At 33.0% G+C, this 23,312-nt stretch overlaps 1 protein-coding gene across 1 annotated transcript; it reads left to right on the forward strand.

Annotated features, from left to right (window-relative positions):
* On the forward strand, positions 11,505 to 20,405 carry LOC105160158 (heparan-alpha-glucosaminide N-acetyltransferase-like). The gene is made up of 14 exons (XM_011077421.2): positions 11,505 to 11,924; positions 15,003 to 15,282; positions 15,358 to 15,495; positions 15,807 to 15,888; positions 16,872 to 16,948; positions 17,323 to 17,429; positions 18,186 to 18,303; positions 18,401 to 18,517; positions 18,611 to 18,702; positions 19,232 to 19,298; positions 19,413 to 19,491; positions 19,592 to 19,683; positions 19,794 to 19,937; positions 20,030 to 20,405. Exons 2-14 carry the CDS (start codon positions 15,037 to 15,039, stop codon positions 20,063 to 20,065), a joined length of 1,395 nt encoding a protein of 464 aa, XP_011075723.1. The 5' UTR covers positions 11,505 to 11,924; positions 15,003 to 15,036; the 3' UTR covers positions 20,066 to 20,405.

Raw genomic sequence — 23,312 nt, forward strand, 5'->3', positions numbered from 1 at the left:
AGGAGACCCACGGAGAATTTACAAGGCCCATCTATATGTTGATGGGTAAATTACTTTTGTAATAGCATAGGACCACCTCAAACTGTCCATAGACTCACTGCGGGCTCAGTGAGTAGCATAGGTTGGCCTCGTGATCATCCCACAAGGATACGCTAGATTATGTTGCATCCGATGATTTCTTTATTGCTTTAACATTTGATGTTTATGCATGCAATATAATTATGTGATGAGGTCTCGATCAAACACTCAAACATAACTCTCACTTGGTTAGACCAAGTTAAATATTAGGCCGAAATGGACTTGGATCAAGATTGTCTTGATCAATCCAAGCCTTCCATCCGCAGCAATATAGTGAGGAAGCTACCACTATTGAAGTTTGGTCTCACGAGTCATGGCACACTTGGAATAGAGAAGTTGCACCATTGTTGTGAACAAAGAGCACGTTTAGCATTTTTCTATATCACGAATCGTGGGGGACGATGGCTGAAGTGTGATTTGGTTGATGGGTCAGGCCTAACACTAGGTAACATGATTCGCTTGGAGTCCTCGAGATCATGTGAAGAGTTAAGAAAAAATATCTTGGGAATTTCATGGAATGAGAATAGCAGTGGTTGCCTCCCACAAAGCTTTTTCCATGTGAATCGTAAAAGTGGGGCATGGTAAACTGTTCTTGCGAAACCCAAGCGCACTAGAAAATAATTTTTTGAAATTCCGCTTGAGAGTGGTGGGCTCTCGTATAAATAGTGGGAGTTAAAGACTAAAGACCATGTCTTGAACTTATCAATAATATTACTATCGTCTGTTGATATCTGTTTAATTCTATTATGTAGAACATGTCTAAGAACCCCTTAACCTTGATAATGGAGACTAATAAATTCAATGGCACAAACTACAATGACTGGCTACATAATCTAATGATTGTCCTAGATTTTGAGAATCAGGACTATGTCTTGGACAAGCCACTTTCGATGACCTTGTTGGAAGGACGTTCGAAAAGTGGCATAAGGACAACCACAAGGTCCGTAGTATCATATTAGCTTCTATGACCAATGATATTTAGAAGCAATATGATAGGCTAGAAGACGTTTCCTTAATAATGCTTAGCATGAAGGAAGTTTATGAGATTCCTGATAGGCATATTAGATATGCCGCTACAAAAGCATTTTTTTGGACCAAGATGACTGAAGGATCTTCTGTGTAATGTCATGGGGTCAAGATGCAATCCCTTGTGGAGAAGCTCCAAGACCTCAAAACTGGGCTTGACAATGACACATACATCGATGTGATCCTCCAATCACTTCCTCCCTCCTATGAGCCATTTATCATTAACTAAAACATGAACGGACTTGAAAAGTCCATTCATGAGTTAATTAATATGCTGTTCCTCTAGGATGCACGACCCACAAGTCTACGCCTGCGGTATTGATAGCAGAAGCTTCGACCTCTAAGGCGAAACGCAGAAGGGTCGAACATTGAAAGAGGAAGAAGGGAAAGGGAAAAGCTATTGTAGCCACTGCTAGCGCTCCGAGCGCCCCTCTTGCTCTAGTGGGAATGGGAAAATGGAAAGGGAAGAATGACGGTTCACAACAGTCGAGGGCAAATGATGTTTGTATTCACTATTGTGAAGAGCAGTATTGGAAGAGAGAGTACCAACAACTCCTCTTCAACCCAAGTATGCTTGTGATTGAAGTAAATATGATCCAAGTATGTTTTGGATACTAAATGTAGAGCTCACATCTGCAATGATTTGCAGGTGCTGGAAAGAAGCAGAAGGTTGCGAAGGACGAGATGGTCCTAAGGCTTAATTTAGCTATTAGTTATCATATTCGGGTAGAATTAAAGAACTGTTATTATGTATCGAGCATGATAAAAAATGTTATTTTCATTCCTATTTTAGACAATGATGGTTATGCGATTAAAATCGATAAAAATAGTTCTTATTTGATGATCTATAATAACCTTCATCTGCTTGGTATATTAATAAATGGTTTTTACATTCTCCAACAGTCAAATTGGATTATGATTGTCCAACACAAACGAAAACTAGATGATTATGAAAACGCACAGATTTGGTATGCGAGGTTAGGGCATATCTTTATAGAGAGGATGAAAAAGTTGGTAGAGTTAAGGAGTCTAGAGGTAGACAACTTGGATAAACTATCCACTTTCAATCCTATCTAAAAGGAAAAATGACCAAAAAATCTTTTATTGGACAAAGTACGCTTGCCACTGGTTTGTTGGACTTAATTCATACAAATGTCTGTGGACCACTAAATACTCCGGCTAAAGGAGGATACTCATACTTCATAACCTTTACCGATAATCACTCACGGTATGCTTATGTTTACCTTATGAGGTACAAGTCTGAGGCCTTTGGAAGGTCTAATGAATTCAGACTTGAAGTAGAGAATCAAACTAGCCGTAAGATCAAAACCCTTTGGTCAGATCGAGGTGGGGAGTATTTAATTGGTAAGCTCATGGATTACCTAAAAGAGAATGGAATTCTCTCTCAATGGACTCATCCTGGAACTCCGCAGCTTAACAATGTGACTGAAAGGAGAAATCAAATCTTGTTGGACATGGTCCGATCCATGATGAGTTTTACCGAATTGCTCCTGTCCTTCTGGGCATACGCTCTTGAGACAGCAGCCAAGTTTCTCAACATGGCGCCATCTAAAGTTGTGCCCCAAACTCCATATGAGATATGGCACGCAAACCTGCATCCTACAAGTATTTAAGAGTTTGGGAAAGCCCCACATACGTCAAGAGGCTAGTAGCAAACAAGCTAGAATCAAGATTTAGTGTGTGCAAGTTTGTCGGATATCCGAAAGACACTGCGGGGTACTATTTGATGACCCGTCGAAACAAAAAGTCTTTGTCTTGAGGAATGCAGTATTCTTGAAAAGGGATTTTTCCTATGGATAGCCAACGTGATGAGAAATTGCTTGAAGAGTCAAGTGAGATACCTCATAAGAATAATGTATAACGCCATCTGTACCTCTGGTTCCGAGTAATAGTGCTCCAGTTCTCCAAGGTCAAACCAGAGTATCCCAACCACCTGATAGATATGGATTCTTAAGCTTGACCAGCCAATTGGACAGTGATCCAAGAACATACGTAAAAGCGATGTCTGAAATCGACTCGGATAAGTGGTTTCAGGTCATGAAATCAAAAATGGACTCAATGGGTTCAAATTAAATTTAGACCCTCGTGGACCCACCCAAAGGCATCAAGCCAGTTGGTTGCAAATGGGTCTACACATAAGGTTGGAGCTAAAGGGGAGGTTACTGTCCTCTAAGCTAGGCTCGTGGCAAAAGGATGCACTCAACGACATGGGGAGGAAACCTACTCGCCCATGGCCATGGCCAAGTCCATTCGCGTACTGCTCGCCATAGCAGCATGGTATGACTATGAAATATCACAGATGGACGTGAAAACGACCTTCTTAAATGGTTTTGTTGAGGAAGAGATCTACATGGATCAGCCGAAAGGTTTCATCTCTGTTGGAGAAGAATAAAAAGTTTGTCATCTCCAAAGGTCCATCTATGGCCTCAAAGAAGCTTTCCGAAGCTGAAACACGTATTTTGATAAAGTCATATGGGATATGATTTCATCAGGAACGAATTTGATCATTGTGTATACAAGAAGATCAGTAGAAGCTCAGTTGCGCACCTTGTATTTTATGTTGACAACATCTTGCTCATCGGGAATGATGTCAAGATATTGGGAGACATAAAGCAATGGTTGTTCAGTCAATTTTACATGAAGGATATGCATGAGGCTTCCTACACCCTTGGCATCAATATCTACAGGGATAGATCTAAAAGGATGTTAGGATTGACTCAACCCTCGTACATTGAGAAAGTCTTGAAAAGATTCAAGATGGAGAACTCAAAATGAGGATTCCTTCCGATGAGACATGGAATTAAGCTATCCAAGAAACAGTATCCCAAGACTGATAAGGAACTTAAACGGATGTTGTTCATCCACTATGCTTCAACCTTGGGTAGTATTCAGTATGTTACCTAATGCACTAGACCCGATTTCGCATACGTTTTGAGTTTGACAAGCAGATATCAAGTATGTGCTGGTGAAGCACACTAGAGTGTAGTCAAACCATATTTAAGTACCTGAAAAGGACTAAAGATATGTTCTTGGTCTACGGTGGTGGGAAATTTATACTGAAAGACTACAACAATGCTAGCTTCCAGTTGGATGATGATAATTCCAAGTCCCAGTCAGGTGTTGTATTCAAGCTAAATGGTAGTGTGGTTACCTGAAAAAGTTCCAAGCAAACTAACCATAGCGGATTCCACCAGCTTTAGGAGCAGCTAAAGAAGCGATTTGGATGAAAAATGACATCCAAGAGTTGGGTGTAGTGCCTAGCATTGCTTAACCGATAGTTATCTTCTGTGATAATAAAGGGACAATAGCACAAGCAAAAGAACCGAGATCTCATCACAGTTCCAAACACATTCTTAGAGCTACCATCTACTTAGAGAGATGGTGAGCAGAGGTGACGTACGGATGAACCGAGTCAACTCAGTAGAAAATACAGCAGATCCACTTACTAAATCGATGTCGCAAATTACTTATACTCGACATCTTGATAAGTTGGGTTTGAGGTCGATAGGTGATTAGCTTTAGGTCAAATGGGAGATTGTTAAGAAAGATAATCAAAAAGCCAATTAGATTGGCCTGAATGTATTATATTTTGACAATTAATCGATATTATGTAATATTATTTTAAGTAAATAAAATGAGTATTCCGCTTATTTGGCATTTACTTTGTTGTGATCATTTTATTTGTTTGTATTTGCTTGAACATCACAACAAAGCTAGAGACCAATTAGCAACCGTTCAGTTGGGCTGCGCATTGGATGACAGTCATGAAATTAACTGCCAAAAGAATGGGTCTTAAACGTTTCAAGTTTAGAACCTCGAGATTGGGCATTGGGTGTTTTATGGAGACTTGCACTAAGAGTCACATTCAATTAGTGAGTATTACGTTTCATTGGTGACAGAAGCGAGGCGTTTATGCAATCTTAGTGGGTTGATTGACTAGGTCTCGAATCAAGTGAACTGACTCGCGGTGATCGTCATGTGGAAGCCTTGGAGGCTTGATCGGTATTACTCAAATTTCCAGTTCCGATAGAACGGGTGTAGTCCTCAAACTTGAGGAATCATGACAGCCACGTGGACACGATGACTGTATCTTAGATTTGAGCAAGAGGTAATTATGTCACAGACATAATCATCATAAGTCTTGTCCAGTGTAGTCGAAGTATGTGGCAAGGACAGTGAGTTCCAAAAACAGGATCCGTCCCCTATCAGTATGCGATAGAGGTATCTCCTATTCAATTGAAGATGTGTTCACGCTTTCTAAACCTATGGCCATAGTCATTGATTGGATAGGAAAAAGAGGTTTCTATGTCGAGAAACTTGGCGTAATGCGATCTTAAGTATCAATCATACACGGTTAGTGTAGGATGGGAACCAAGACTAAGGCCAAGAGACAGTAGACGGAAGGACGGTGCCTATATGGACTCGAGAGCCTAAATGTTGACACAAACATTCACCTAGTCTCTAGTGCTATGGACCGTTGCTAGACGACCACCAATGGTGACAGGCTTTCTTGATTAAGGGTTAATCAAGAATTATTAGTTAAATTAAGTATAATTGATAATAATGTTAGACACTAGACTAAGTCTAGCTTAAAGGTGAACCTAAAGAATAACACACAAATCACCGAGAAAGAACAATGAATTAATTTGTAATTAATTTCACAAGTAATTAGATTACTTACAAATGATAGTTCCATTGGACGAAAGGCCCAAGGAAAAACTAATGGAATTAATTTATAGTGGGCTTATTCTTGTTATTAATAAGTTGGACCTTATTAATTAATAAAGACAATATGGGCTTATGTATATAAATAGATTAAATACATATTGAGCTTAATTGGATGAATTTTTTTTATTAAAATTGACTTTAAATAAAAATTCATTGATCTTGTATTTTTAAGCATAAAATCGGCCAACCTACCCCTTTTGAGCCCAATGAAAAATTATGTGGAAGAAAATAAATGGCTAGCAAATTCTAGTTTTGGAAAGTGCAATTTTAGCCATCTTCTTAATTTTGAATTAAGACGATTTTTTCTCTTGTTCTCTTCTACCAAAGAGAGCATTGAGATCACAATTCCGGTATATGGTGTGGACAAATTAGAGGTTCCTATGTTGGAGCCTCAAGTGAACAACATTTCAACCAAACACTACAAAAATGAAGATATCATATTTCTACTTTCTTTATTTTTTTTGGTTTATGTTATTTTGCCTCAGCCCCATGTACGTTTATTTGTTTCTTTATACATCAAACGCTCAGGAACTTCAAGGGTACACCCCTTGGATTCGTTAGTTTAGGCTTTAATTTTAATTATTATGTGTTTTCGTTTACCGCTTCCGCATGCACGTTTCCTGTCGTGCCACGCGATCCTTCAACTGTCACACCGGGACATGGAGGATCGAATGGTTCGGCTGGAGATGATGATGGTCGACATAATAAGCATGATGAAGTCAATGCAGGCTATTGCCTTGACTGCCAAATCGTCACAGCCCAGTGCCTCGAGTAACTATCCATCAGACCTCCAACAGACCCTCATGACCAGATAATGACGAGATGGACCATGCTGATGAGGGAGGTGGGGTGTAGATTAGGGTTTTTTTATATTCGTAAACATATAATCTTTATACTAATATAATATTTCTTTTGTAATTATCTACTTTTTAATTGTTAATTGCATGCCATAAGTCAATATTTATTTAAAAATCAAATTAAAATAAAATAATTAATTTTACTAATACATTATAATTGTAAAATTATTATATCAAAATAAAAAAAATAACTTTTTAATAAATATATAATTTAGAAACAGTCTTTTAAACTGTTTGTCGATATGTTTAAACAAAATAAATACGGTTCCAAATTTAATGACTAAATATTGTATTAGTTGTTCTAAACATCTAACTTCCAAACAAAAGACATAGCCATTCCAAAGTATATTTGAATGGAAAGTTCAAATTATAATCCAAAAACCATTCCAAAATATATCAATCGAACATACAAAAATCTTGCCAAAATATATATATAAAAGAGTGGGAACATAGTATTACAATGACTTTCAAAACATGTAAAAAAGAAAAAGAAAGAAAGAAATTGTTTTATATAGAAGAAAGTGTTCCAAAAAAAGAATTTTCATTTTTAAATTGTCAGATGTGATTAGGAACATTATATGAACAACTAGTACAAAATTAATTAGGAAAGGTCAACGCCCATCATTAGTATCCTAATCTTGAAGATGAGTATTATTTTTGAAATCAAATACTGTTTAGATGATTCTGTAGACAACCACGAATTCAATTCTTAATTTAAAATAGATATCGTTTCTAATCAATGAATATTTTTCTTAATAATTACAATATTCAAAATTACTAAAAATTGATAATCAGTCAAAATTGACTTAATTATAGTCGACCAATGTTGGGATTTTATTCCTTAATAATTAAAAAATTCAAAATTACCAAAAAAATTAATATTTGGTCAAAATTGACATAATTGTGATTAACCAGCGTTTTGCTATATATGTAAATATACATGCTTTTATTGGAAAGTCGATCGGATTTTATACCTATAATTGATTGGGATAAATTACATTTTTTTTCCCACAAGTGAATATGCTTTTAATTTTGGTCCCAGACTCAGGTCAATTCGCACATTGAGTCTCATATGTGGGTTTTTATTTTTTAATTTGAAAACCATTGAGGGATTTCCATCCAATTGATAACGGTAGTTGCTCTCTCCGTTAGTCAATACAATCAAAATAAGGATAAATTACATTTTTGATCCCATAAGTGGACATGTTTCCAATTTTAGTCCCATAAGTGAACATGTTTTTAATTTTGATTCCACACGTAAATGTACGAATTGACTTGAGTATGGGACCAAAATTAGAAACAGGTCCACTTGTGGGACAAAAAATATAATTTACCCTAATTGATTGACTAATTAACTATCCAAACTCCAGTAATTGAGTTTGAGTCAAACACATTCCTTATTCTTGGCTTAAAATTCTTTGTTGCACGGAAAATACGTACTATAAAATACAAAACCCTTCTCTTCTTATTGCGATAAAAGAGAACTCTCTCACCTAAAATCCTACACACATACAAACAAGAGACCTCAAAGCCACTAAAGTATACAGAGCGACTGCCAATCAATTTATTAGGGTTTGTAGCGACGTGAATTTTCCGCAGGCATAAAAGCATATTCCATGCACACTACCTACCTGCATACACACACAGGTATGTCATTCCGTCACACTGATTTTCGCATCGAAATTTTAACTCAAATCGAATTTCGGTAGATCTGAATCGATTGTTAATGATGCCTACATTAGTAGATGAAATTAAGATTTCATAACCAAGAAATCATGGGTTCGATTGTGTGTTAGTTTTTTTCAATTGCAGTTGTTTGGTTTATATATTCAAAATTGGTTCTTGATGACGTAATTGAAATTTATGATGCAATTTTAATCGATAGTAATTGAAATTGGTTTATTGTACATTCGTCGTGTAACTTTTATAACGATCAATCACAAGATAAATGTATTATATAATTAGTTGAATTCAATCAAATATATTTCAATCAAAACTTTTTCGAATATTTCTAAAATTAATGTAATAATCAATCCAGAATTCGATCGAATTTGATTTGAATAAGAATTAAACGGCTGATATTTCTAAAGTTATTGTTAGTGGGCGCTGCACATTGCATTGGGGCATCTATCCATCACCACTCACCAGGCTTTGGTGGTTTGGTCGGCATAAAGTTAAGAGTTTCTGCCGTCTTGATGTGGGTGTTTTTCCCCATGCTCCCTAGATTCGTCTTGCAAACTATCTTGTGGATTAATTCTATTTTATTATTATTTTAATATAAAAATATCAATAGGTTAAAAGTTTTTCTTGAAAAAAAATTTAAAAAATAATGATCCCTTAAAATTTTTTTTAATTATTTTCTTGTGAGAAACTACGTGGTTTGTTTTTTTTTTTTACCTAAATTATTAGGGTTTATTTATGTTTTGTGTTTTTACAAGGGGGTCGTTGTCATACTGCAAATTTTATTTTTATTTTTTTAATTTAAATTCTTTTATATTTAATTTCTTACCATCTATAACAAAAATTAGGTGGGAATTAATATAATTTAAATTCCCTTATAATTGTTACAATCTATAACAAAATTAGGTGGGAATATGGTGAAGGTTGGGGAGGGAGAAATTGACATGTATCTGAATTTTTTAGGTATAGAGTCTGATATTAATAGTTTACTTTTTTTTATTGAATTTCCAATATGTGGTTTTTGTAGATAAAGGTTTAGTTTAATTGATTAAGTTGAGGTCAATTCTGAATTAATATGTGGATGTTTTTTTCAATTTAACACTGTAAGAAATGTAGTTTTTTACTAATATTAGTTGTCATGATTAAAGTAAAAAATTGCAACGAATACTAATTAGTCACGGCTGCACAATGACAGAAGCACATACTTTAGTCATAACTAAAATCATAACAAATGTTGATTCAGCATTGTTAATATCTAAGTTTTTGCCTCGATTTTATCTGACAATGGTGGATAGTATTATTTTTTATGATTTTTAAGTTGTAGTGAATAATAATGTAAGGAATAATAATTTTTTTGTAATTTAATAATAATTATTGATTTAGTTATACATATTTTAGAATAGTAATTGCACTTTTGGTCTCACATGATGGATTTTGCATTTTTACTCCCACAGTTTACGTTAGCACACTTAGTCCCATAAGATAAAAAGTAGTAGCTCATAGGATAAAACTTATGGTATATTTGGCCCTATATGATAAAATATTGCAGTACTTTTTTGTCTTAAATGCTGCAATTTTTTAGCTTGGGGACAAATGTACTTAGTTTGTATCTTGTGGAATCAAAAGTGCAATGAATTCTTTTTTTCAGGACTAAAAATATAAATTTTTCTAATTATAAATAATTAAAATTCATGATATAATTGTAATCAATTTTTAAAAAAAATACGTGGTTTTCTTTGGGTTGAGGATCGTAAGCCATTCAAATTTTGGGTTTAATTTACTAAAACTTGACATTAGTGATTTGGGTATTTTCTGGAAATAGTTTAAGAAAATTATCAATAATACATCTATTGACATTAAAAAAAATGCAATATTTAATTATGGTTAATTGCCATGATTAAAAATGAAATAATTATAGCAAATAGTCCTTGATTACGGGCATACAATTGTTGTTGATCGTGGTATCTGAGAGGGTGGCTAAAATATTTATTGTGACTAAAAGTCATGACAAATATTTTTACCATGACTCTTAACATTTATCGAATTTGCAAATAACCAATTAATATTTAATTAATTAGTTATACTAGTAACTTTCTATAATTCTAGTTATGTACATTTAAATTAATTTATTTTATAACTTTTGATCGAGTTGTACGTAGTACTCATTTTATCTTTTATTTATATACATTTTTATTTAATTAAATAAATATAATAAGAATTTAAATTATACACACATAAAATATGTATTTGGGTTGGTGACTAGAATAAATTATAAGGTCTATTATTTTTTATTTCATATTAAACATATATATATATGTCATGTATGTAATTTTTTTAAAATAGAATAAATAACGTATTCATGTTACCTATATTGCAAAATATAAAATCCCAAAGCCTAAATCTTATTTTCAAAATCATAACATTAATCAATTCTAGAGAAAATTAAATACACCATTTATTAAATAACGTAGTCACGTTACCTATATTGCAAAATATAAAATCCCAAAGCCTAAATCTTATTTTCAAAATCATAACATTAATCAATTCTAGAGAAAATTAAATACACCATTTATTGCATATCTAAAACAAATCATTTGTCAAAATAATTTTTTTTCCCTTTTTTTCTTAGTGAAAATGAAATATCAAATTTTTTTAAAACATTAAAACTTCTTTTCAAATAAATCAAAACATCCCAATCGAATATTTAAAAATAAAAAATCAGGCGAACGCCAAATTTTGAGCAATCACGATCTTTCAAATAATGTCAAATATAAAAAAAATTTAGAAATCTCATCTCAATACTTGAAAACTCGAACAATAATCTTAGTTTTCAAATGTTACTGAATAGTGCTCCAAAGAAATCTTAGTTTTAATCTATTTAATATTATTAATTATGATATAATTATTATAATAATTTATATTAAATATTGTTATTGGATATGAGAAAATTAGAATTTGAACATGTTTGTACATACGTGTGTTGTAATGGAAGAGATTTATGAGGCCTCCAACCACACATTCAATTTTATGGATTGAGAACGTATGATGGAGAGATTTGAGTATATGCAAAGCATGCAAATGGAGAGAGAGAGAGAGAGAGAGAGAGAGAAGCAGTGGGAGTGGGAGGGCCACTGTCCAATGGCCATCCGAAAAGTCACTCACCCCTTAGCTTTCTATCCATTGGGCAACAGTTACACCCGTACCATTAAATACATTACCTTTCTTACTACTTAAATCCCTTCAATGGAACATTGCAATACCCTCTCTCTCTCTCTCTCTCTCTCTCTCTCTTACATCTGTCTTATTACCAAAACCCACCAAGAAATCAACACTGTCTTCTTTGTCTACCATCATCACTAAGTGCGTTTGCTGTCCTCCAATGACCAACTCCCTCTTCTGATTTACAGTTGTTGGATTTGCGTGGACTTAATGATGGTGTTTTTGCTGTCTCAACAAGGATAGAGTTTGGAAGTTGCAGACCTCAGTTTTCCACACCATATAACCTTATTACATGCACACTGCATACGTACAAAGGTATGTTATTCCACCACTCTTATCCACATTGTTGGGGATGATTGACATTTATGATGTGATTTTAATTTAATCAATTCACTCAAAAATGAATTTATAGTATATTTGTTGTATAATTAATTAAATTCGATCAAATTTGTGAATATTTCTAAAATTATGGTCGGTGGGAACGGCACATTGCATCGGGGCATCTTTTGGGGTTTTGCTTTTATGTTTGGGCGGTGTGGGGTGGCACCACATATACACTCACCAGGCTTTGCTGGTTTGATTGCATGTGTGTGTAATCAGTGGTACACGCCAACATTGGTCGGCTAAAAGTTGGGTTTTTGCCGTCAGGATGTGGGTGTTCTTCCTTATGTGGATTAAATTCTATTTTTTTTTTATTTGTAGATAGAAATATCAATAGGTTAAAAAGTTTTTCTTGATTTTTTTTATAAAAAAATAATGATCCCTTAAACCTTTTTTTTTTTTTACTTTTTTTCTTGTCAGAAACCATGTTGTCCTTTTTATTTTTTTAATTATTAAGGTTTTTTTTTATTTATATTTAGTGTTTTATATAAGAGGGTCATTATCATTTTTATTTTATTTTTAATTTAAATTCCCTTATATAACGAAAATTAGGTGGGAATATGGTGAAGGTTGGGGAGGGAGAAAATGAGGTGTATCTGAATTTTTTAGGTATATCAAAATAATAGAAGAAATATTAATCGCACTTGAGTAGCTCCTATTAGCTGTTGTTTCTGCAATGAGAACGAAGTGTTTGCTACAGCTAAAACTTATGATAAATATATACTTTAATAGTGGTGAATAGTATTATTTTAATACGATTTTTAAACTGTAGTGATTATTAATATAGGAAATAATAAACTTTTTTTGTGTGTAATAATAGTTGTTGATGTACTATAATTGTAGTTGTTGATTAGTTATACATACTACTCTGAGGTTTGGTGTAATTACACGTAAATTCTCGATATTTTTGAAAATTATATCTAGCAATCTTGCAGTTTGATTCCGTCTAATAAATAAGATCCCTAATTCACTAAATTGCTAATATTAACAAAAAAACTGAATGAAAATTGATATTTATCCTTAATTGACTTATTGCAGATCAAACAAATTTTTTCGAACTAAATTCACTAAATTGCTAATATTAATGAAAAAACTGAATGAAAATTGATATTTATCCTTAATTGACTTATTGCAGATCAAACAAATTTTTTCAAACTAAATTCACTAAATTGCTAATATTAATGAAAAAACTGAATGAAAATTGATATTTATCCTTAATTGACTTATTGCAGATCAAATGAATTTTTTCAAACTAAATTACCCTTATAACGGTTGATATATCTCCTTACACACATTATAACGTGAAGACGTATGATAGTAATTTGATCATAAAAAATATTTATTTGCTTGCTATAAGTCAACTGAGGATAAATATGGATTTATTTTTATTTTTTTATTAATATCAGTAAATTCAGTGAATTTTAACTAATAAAAGGGACTTATTTGTTAGACGAATGCAAACCTTAAAGGTATTATTTGTAATTTCTCAAATTTTAGAAGAAAAAAGTATAATTATCCGTATTAATAATTGTTATATATTAATTGTTGATGATTGAATTTTACGATGCAATTATAATCAATTAAGATATGATTGGAATAGATCATAAGGTGTAGTAGCTGAATATGTTGGTTGATTGTGCAATGGGAAAGATTAGGAAAGAAGTTATTAGCCTATATATCTAATCATCATACCTATTATTTTAATTATGTTAAAGTATGAGTAAGATTTAAGAATATATTCATGATAGAAACATTTCTCCCCACCTCAAGAAAATAACCCTCTAACAATTCATAAAAGATTGGACCCAATTTTCTATTTTGAATCTTGTTATATTTATTATTTTATATTTAATGTATATATGTTTTGTACATAATTATATGTTATGGACTCGAGTTGGCCTTTTAACGATCTCGAGCTCAAAGTATTCTATTTATAAGTTCGGGAGTCAACCGGCAAGTTTTTTCTAATTTTTTATATATTTTATTTTTAAATTTTTATTTATTTAATTTTATATTTAAGATTATGTCAACTTATATTCAAAATTAACTATGTATATTATAATTATTAATCAAAATCATATTTTTTAATCTTAGATAATAATAAACTATAGTACTTTATTTATATATTTAATCTCTATACAAAAACGATATTAATCAATACAATTTAGTAAATTTTAATTTTTTTTTGTATATAATTATTTAATATGGCAGATATAAATTTTATTTTAGATTTCAATATTTATACCAAGATACATAGCATGCAAACTTATTTTATTACTTGTAAATTTATATCAAAATTTGGTGATTCCCTTGAATTAAGCTAAAGATAATAAGAACAACAACAACAATAACGATAGTTGAACAAAATGAATTAATTTTGTTATTATTTTAATATAGTGAGATAAATTGCTATTTTTGTATTTTGATTTACAAAATTCATCTTTTAATTTTTTTGGGTATATAATTAGATCAACCACATTTAAAAAATAACTTATGTTTATATCTTTTATTACTATTAATAACTATACAAAATTATGTGCAGGTATTTTAATAATTTGATGTATATATATTTTTCTACACTTTTGCTAATTATATTACTATTATACTAATTAATAGTTTATATTTATAATAATAAATTAAAATATTGTACCATACGTTTAATATTTTTGTAATTAATATAATAATACTTAACTATTTATTTATAATAATAAAATTTTATTAGATTTGCTGAAAACTCAAACATAGGCTTGAGCTCGAGGTCGATGGAACCCGAGCTGACGAGCTTGAGATATACGTAAGAGGCCCACATTATATATGATCCGAGCTCGAGCTGTACCTATTAAAGTTCATCGAGCTCGAGCCGTAAAAGGAAAATCGAGCTGGAGTTCACAAAAAATGATGGTGCTCGACCCGTTTACACCCCTACATCATATAAATGCATATTCATTTGAAATTCAAACCCCTGAATGAGTTGGATTTGCGTGAAATTATCGTTCTTTCTGGCTGTCTCAGGAAGGATAAGAGGTTGCAGTTTTAACGAGCATTCATGGCGTCGTATCAACTCATCAAAGAAGCCGGCGAAGACGGAACATTGGATTTGCAGAGGAAGGATTGTACTCTGCACGTGGAAGGTTGCAATGGTGATGTTGAGTCTGCTTTCCAGAAAATTTATCCATCTTCTCCTCCGCTGCGACCTGCAGGGTCCGACACCGCTGCTAACGGCGCCTCCAGGGGCACTTCGCCGTCCGCTCGCCTTGCGTCCCTCGACGTTTTCCGTGGCCTCACCGTTGCGGTAACTATTCATACTCGTAGATCAATGCTTACTGCGTTTTACTTTTATGGAAGATTCAAGTTTGTTTCCTGGCAGTTGATGATTCTTGTTGATGATGCTGGTGGGATCCTGCCAACTATCAATCACTCACCATGGAATGGTTTGACTCTGGCAGATGTAGTTATGCCATTTTTCCTCTTCATGGTTGGTGTGTCGCTTGCTCTTGTATACAAGGTACGCAATCGGGGGCGGCATTTTTAGTTATGCAAAAATTAATTTTCGCAATTCAGTCGTGTAATTTTAAGATATTGATGATTTCATTCTTTTTCGGTCAATTTTGATTGAAAATTGCATGTGATTTGCACACGATTTAATTGAATTGTAATTTTAGTTATATAATTTAAGGAGCGTTGACATTTTTTATTCTGTATAAATTTTTTATTTGTAAGACTAAAATTACAAGTAAATTGGGTGGTGTTTGGCCAAGTCATTTGGATGCTGCTTTTAGACATTCTTTCAACTAACTATTCTCTGTTTTCTGTTAGAATATGTCTTGGAGAGGCGCTGCATCAAAAAAAGCAATTTTCCGGGCACTAAAGCTTTTAATTCTGGGGGTTTTTCTCCAAGGTGCCCTTCTTAACTTTGTTTGTTATGTACCTTTGAGAAACGATGATTGTGTTTGAATTGACCTTAGAAATAGGCTGAATACTGATTAAGTAGGTCCGTCGGAATGAAGTTTAGAAGAACATGAAATATTTGGATCTTGTGTGAGTTTTTTTATGTAAAAAATGCAAGGAATGCTGTTGTGATATTGCAAATGAGCAATTTACTCTCCTATGAAAAAATAAATAGCGATTTATCTCCCTGTGTTTTTTAAAATACAATAATTTACCTTTTTATGATTTTAAAATGAAGCAATTTATCTCCCTGTATAAGGAGATAAATTGCTTCATTTTAAATATTACAGATGGCTAAAGTGTTATATTTTTTTTATAGAGGGGTGATATGTTCATTTTTAATATCACAAGAGGGTAAATTGTTATTCACCCATTACTTTATTCATGAAAATAGTAATCAATGATGTTATATTTCAAAGATTAATTATATTATATTAGGCAAAATTATATTTTTGGTCCTATAATATGAGGTGGTTAGTATTTTTGGTCCTGTAACTTACTCTATAATTTTGGTATCCTTTATATTGTAATAAACTTCATTTTCTGCCATGTAACTATGAGTCGTTAGGGTCAAATTTATTAATACAGGACTAAATTTTCTAGAAAAAAGACCAAATATAAGATGTTCAGAATTAAATATACAAATAGAATACTAACAATCTAAAATTACAAGACAAAAAATATAATTTTACGGATAACCATTATACAAGAGTAACAAACACTATAGCCAGGTCAAATGTTATTTTGAGAACAGGCAAACTGGTTGGACCAATTTGATCATCTGTCCAAATGTAAAAACGTTGATCTGGATTGTGAATTAGTACGTACATCCTGATGGATACAAGTTCTCCATCAAAATCACTTTCACATTCCACTTTTCTTGGTTTATTTGTTCACTCATTGCTGCGTATTCTTTCTTATCTCATGTATCAGGAGGCTATTTCCATGGTATTAACAATCTAACCTATGGCGTTGACATGGATCTGATCAGGTGGATGGGTATATTGCAGGTGCGTCACATCACCTACAAATTGTTTTAAATTTTCAAATGGAGAATTTGCAAGCAACCCATTTTGTCATATTGCAAATGAACAAATTACTCTCCTATAAAAAAATAAATAGCAATTTTTATAAAATCCAACAATTTACCTCCTTATATTTTTTAAAACGAAGCAATTTACCTCTTCATTTTAAAAAGTACAGAGGAGTAAATTGTTATATTTTTTTCTATAGGAGGTAACATGCTTATTTTCAATATCACATTAGTAAAATTGCTATTCACCCAATTTTCAATTGATAATGCATACAGTTTAATGCTGTATTTTTGAAGTGCAGAAACATCATTGATCTTTTTCTTTTATCAATTTGTGTGTGTATTCTTCAGAGAATCGCAGTAGCATATTTGGTGGCAGCAATGTGTGAGATTTGGCTCAGAAATGATGAAAAAGTTAGTTCCGGGCTATCTCTACTAAAGAAGTACAAATGGCACTGGTAAGTTGTATTATGTACTTACATCCATAAGACTGGAGAAGATTCAGTTTGATAAATTTCTCTTGTGAAGCGGTAGTGATAATGGAGATAGATAAAATGAGGGTTAAATGCATATCACATGGGATAAATTGCATTTTTTCCGATAAAATGAAGACTGCGCTTAGCGTCGTTTGCATGTTGTCCTGGGTACACGAACAGCCCAAAGCTTGAACAGGGACATTTTGTTCAGTGACCGGCTTCCGAAACTATCACTTTCGGCGTGAATTATACTAAGGTTTTATGCACTTTTTGTGAATTAAGGATTCAGATACAATTACTAGTGAACGGAAATGTGTAAGCATTTGGACATACATAAGGATGCCATATTGGGGTGCCCTTTGAAAGTGTCTTGACTTTTTCAAGTAGGCAGATCCCATTTACGGTAGCAGTAAACAGATCTAAGGGTTCTTCAGAGATGATTTTTACACTGAAAAATCTTGACAAATATTCATTGTAATGTCTTTGAGGAGAGAATATGGGATAAGGCACAACTTCTAAGATATGAGTTTGTAGTCCTGGTTTAGCTTTCGCCGTTTTAGACTTGTGTTGAAGGCTGGATAACCATGACCATCTCCAAAAGGTCGAGCATACGTCGGGTGCTAGTCAGAGAGACACCTAGTCTCACTAGTCCTTTGTGAACTATTTCTCTTACACTGCTCTTAATTTACTGAACACAATATCCACAGCTTGATGCTTCCCCTTTTTTGATAATTTCAGGATTATGATGCTCGTGCTCACTACCATATATATGCTGTTGTTATATGGTTTATTTGTTCCTGACTGGGAGTACCAGATTCCACTTGGAGCACCTTCTGAGGAGGCTAAGATATTCATGGTAGGTTCTTGTATTTCATAGTTTTCGAGAAACGTAGCAGACTGGACTTTGTCGTGGTAAGGTGAAGTGGCTTGACATAGCTTATTTGCTGCTGAAGGTGAAATGTGGAGTGCATGGCGACACTGGACCTGCATGCAATGCTGCTGGAATGATTGATCGTATGATTTTGGGTGTTCAACACTTATATCGGAGGCCAATATATGCCCGAACACAAGTAATTTTTCTACCTTAGAGAGTAAACACTTGCATTTTCTACACCAGTTTTGTAGTATGCTTTTGTGTTGTTCTTAATGTTACACTTTCACAGCAATGCAGTATCAACTCCCCAGATTATGGCCCACTTCCTCCAAATGCTCCTTCATGGTGCCAAGCCCCCTTTGATCCAGAAGGAATTTTAAGGTTTTTTTTTTTGTTTTTTTGCATCTTTATACTTATATGTCATTTCAATAACTGATCATGATAGTATAATACCGACAGTAAAGAAAAAGATATGCGAGTATACAAATGTGCTTAGACTTTTCCGTAGTCACAATTTTGGTCGGAAAGAAGTTAACTCGTGAAAAATAGAAGCTGATTGTGTGATTTCTAGTTGAGATGACCCAAATGCTAGAATTTTTGATTAAGTGGAATTAATTGCTCATAGTATGACAGTGTGCAGAGTGGACTTTTCTTTAATCAAAAGAAACAATTTCAAGATTCCTCTTATAGGTTAATTTTTAGGCAGGTTTTCTGGTAATACTATATAGTCTGAGGTGAATGGACATGATTGTCAAACAGGTAAGTTTGTCTGATTTAGGAACTAAGTGTAGGTTGGAAGGGGCTCCAAGCAGTTTATGTTCGATGCGTTCATCCGACCACTTTACACCTTTCTCGAGCTGCCTCTCGTCCTTTCAGTTTTTACCGTTAACCTTATTTTGTCATTTTGCAGTACAATGATGGCAATCGTCACTTGCTTGATAGGCTTACAATTCGGGCACGTTGTTGTCCACTTTAAGGTAAAAAACATTGATATTATCTGGTGATCAGAAACCACTTTGTTTTCATCTCATGATTCATGTTTCGGGGTTGAACCCTGCCTGATTGTTCTCATCTTCTTTGATCTCACTCAGGATCACAGAAATAGACTTTTGTTGTGGCTAGCACCATCTTCAGCATTTATAGTCCTGGGCTTGCTATGTGACATCTTTGGTAAGACCTTTCGTAATCTTTGTTAGGGAATGTCTGAAAATATCACTGCACATGCACTTCAATATAAGAGGACTAACGTCGTATTTGCTTATTGTTGTAGGCATGCATATAAACAAGGCTCTGTACTCTTTCAGCTATACGTGCGTGACTAGCGGTCTGGCAGGCTTTCTACTTGCCACAATCTATTTGGTGGTGAGACTTGATAAGCCCTTGAGATTTATATAGCTTGTGGTATTCACTTTTACTGATGATCCAACCACACCATGGACATAGGAAGCTGATGATGCCCTCTTTTCTTGCAGGTGGATGTGTATGGATGCAGACGGTTTGCGTTGGTGCTCGAATGGATGGGTATGAACGCTTTGCTGATATATATTCTTGTAGCCTGCAATATCCTACCTCTTATTCTACAAGGATTCTATTGGAGGGATCCTCGTAACAACATTGTAAGTATTAGCTTTTATGTCTTTGATTAAGTTACGTTTCCATGTTCGTTTAGATTTTTCTTCTCCTTATATGTGTGACGTATCTTTGGCAGCTAAGTTTGGTTGGAATCCGGAAACAGGCTCAATGAACGGTTGTTTAATTTGGGGGATTTGGTCGATGAGTTGAGGCTGGATTGCTCGGATACAGTTCTTGAATAGTAAAATGAAGGGACAATGAGGATTGCACTTCAACAAGACTGTAAGCCATGGCATCTCCATATGTATTACCCCCCCGCGCGCGCACGAGCGCTCAGGTCCAGAGGTAATTGCATGGGTGCACGCATGGAGCATCAACAGATAGATGTAGAAATAGTTAGTTATAAGTCATAATCTTTAGGAAATTGGGACAGTTGAAATATAGGAGAGTTATTTGATTTTATGCCTTTGATGTACAGGTGAATATGATTATATAAATATCCATTTATCTTATCTATTCTATATCTACTAGTTGTTTGAGGATTATTGATCCGTTTTTAAAAAACTTGTCGTAATTGACTTAATTATATTAACCATCTTTATATAAGGGCTTGGTGAATTTTAAAAATGATCGGAAATTGATCATATGGATAAAATTAGAGTTTTATTATTTGGGGCTTTTATTGACTGGACATATTTTTTATTTTTTCCTGGCACATAAGCGCTTATGTGAAAAATCTCCTACCGTATAAGTAATGTTATGGTAAAAAGGGGGGGCAAGGGTGGTAAGGGTGGCAGATGAGTCGAGCTGGCTCGCGAACTGGCTCGATTTTGAGCTCGAGCTCAGTTGTGGCTGTTCACAAGCTCGTGAGCTGTGCGAGCTGGTGAACATTTTTTTTTATTTTTTTATATATATTTTTATTTTTGAATTGAATTTTTTACTAATTTTATATATAATATTTGATCAATTTTATAATCAAAATTGACCATATATTATAATTATTAATCAAATCATACATTTTATTTTGGATAATAATAAATTATGGTACTTTTATTTATACATTTAATCTTTATACAAAAATAAATTTAATCAACAACTTAGTAAATTATAATAGTTTTTATGATTAAAATTATTATTTAATATGACATACATAAACTTTATATTATATTTTAATATATATTTGTATTACATTATATTTTTCTTAAATTGACAAGTATTTGTGATTTTTTTTAATCTATTTTTGAGTTTTATATTATTATCAGGATACATACTATGCATTATGCAATCTAATTTATTATTTATAAATTTATGTCAAAATTTAGTGATTCATATCAATTAATCTAAAAATAATAATAATGATAATAATAGTGATGGTTGAACAATTTTAATTATTATGTTATTATATATATAATGAGATCAAAAAAATTAATCAATAATTACGATATCATAAAATCTGGACACCGGATTCATACCAAATTTATATATACATAAGACCGTGTCCATTACATCATATCAGATAGTTTGATTTAAAATCACATGGCCTAATTCTACGATACGCCGACTTGAATGATTATTCTTATGTTTCGAGTACGATATATTGACATCCGTATATTCAATAAGTATTTAAAATCACATGGCCTAATTCTACGATACGCCTACTTGAATGATTATTCTTATGTTCCGAGTACGATATATTGACATCCGTATATTCAATAAGTCTAAAATTTTACCAAGTGTATTTTTCTGTAAGTTTGATCATATATAACGGTCTGATATGAATTTTGATGGTCTGATTAATCCATGTTGTTCAACAATGTAAGAAGATACATCAATGTAATACTAACAATTATAAATATATAAATTTACTGCAGACTTTGAACACATATTAATTTCAACTATAAAATATTTTTATGTATTTCAATTGATTATTTCAGATAATTGATACTTTCTCAATAACTTTAAACTCTTCAGAATAATTTTATTTTTGTATAATTTACAAATTATATTACTACTGAACTAATCAATAATTTATATTTATAACAATAAATTAGAATTTCATACTATATTTTGGTATATTTATAATATAGTATATATTATACAATCTATTTTATTACTTATAAATTTATATAAAAAATTGATGATTCCCATTATTTAATATAATAATAATAATATAGTATGTGTTATACAATCTATTTTATTATTTATAAATTTATGTAAAAAAAATAGTGATTTCCATAAAATAATAATAATCATAATAAAAAAAACAAAAAAAAAATTCATTTTGAGCTCGAGCTTGAGCTTAACATATAGGAGTCGAGTTGAGCTTGAGCTCGAACTAGTTGAGCTCGTCGAGCTCGAGCTCGACTCGTTGCCACCCCTAAAAGGTGGTGACATTTTTTTGTTTAGGATTTATTTTACTGATTGAATATAACTTTTTTCACTTCTACCGCATAACTGCTGATATGGGGGGACTGAGGCACAAGAGGAGACGGGGCAGGAGTGTAGGGGATTAATCTTTTTTTAATTTGTATTATATACCAATTTTATAATTATATACATAATTAAATATGATTTTTTATATACAATTTTTTCGCCAATCATCACTTGTGTGTCTTGGTTTTTTTAAGTTATATTTAGTTAGCAATTCTTCCAATTTAAAAAGCCCTAAAATTGTACATGTTACCAAAATTTGGCCACTTTTTAAAAGTCGGTGGCCGTAGTCCCGTAGTTGATGAAAGAAAATTAATTCTAGTAATTGCCACCCCTATTTATGTGGTCTTTATTTTGCCACACTCCGTCATAAAATATGGCCCATGACTCAAAAGGTAGGACCAGTCCAAATCCCCCTCAAACCTCACACTTGAATGGCTCAGTCGAATAAACTACCTTGGCCCATTCCTTTGGCTCAAGCCCACTTCAACCACCCAACCCACTCCTCAACCCGGCTCCCCTTTTGTATATACCTCTTTAGCAGGTGAAAATCCTATCACTAATTTGCCCGTCTTCCTCGTCTCTTCACTTCTTTTCTCTCTCTTCTCGGTTTTCTTCCTCCGCCGTTCTTCTTTCTCTTTGAAATCAATGTCTTCCACTATATATTTCTATGGTGGTTTATGATGTTGTTAACAACTAGAAAACTTCTATCTCTTTCTCTCTTTGGATTAAAAGTTCTTCCTGAACAAATTCCTTCGTGGAAATCTGTGTGGTTTTGAGTGGTCCTTAGTGGACTAAGCCTTGCAACGGTGAGGGTTTGCCGGCTGTTGGGTGGTATTTGGGCTCCCTTGTAATGAATCTAGTCCCTGAGCCAAATATTCCTTTCTGTTTTTCTACTATTTCTTTACTGCTTCTTTTAGATCTATATTTATTCAATATTATTCTTTTTCTATTTTGCAATATTGGTTTGTATAAAGGTTTCTTAAACC

The sequence above is a fragment of the Sesamum indicum genome, linkage group LG4 (assembly GCF_000512975.1).
Source record: "Sesamum indicum cultivar Zhongzhi No. 13 linkage group LG4, S_indicum_v1.0, whole genome shotgun sequence".
Classification (NCBI taxonomy): Eukaryota; Viridiplantae; Streptophyta; class Magnoliopsida; order Lamiales; family Pedaliaceae; genus Sesamum; species Sesamum indicum.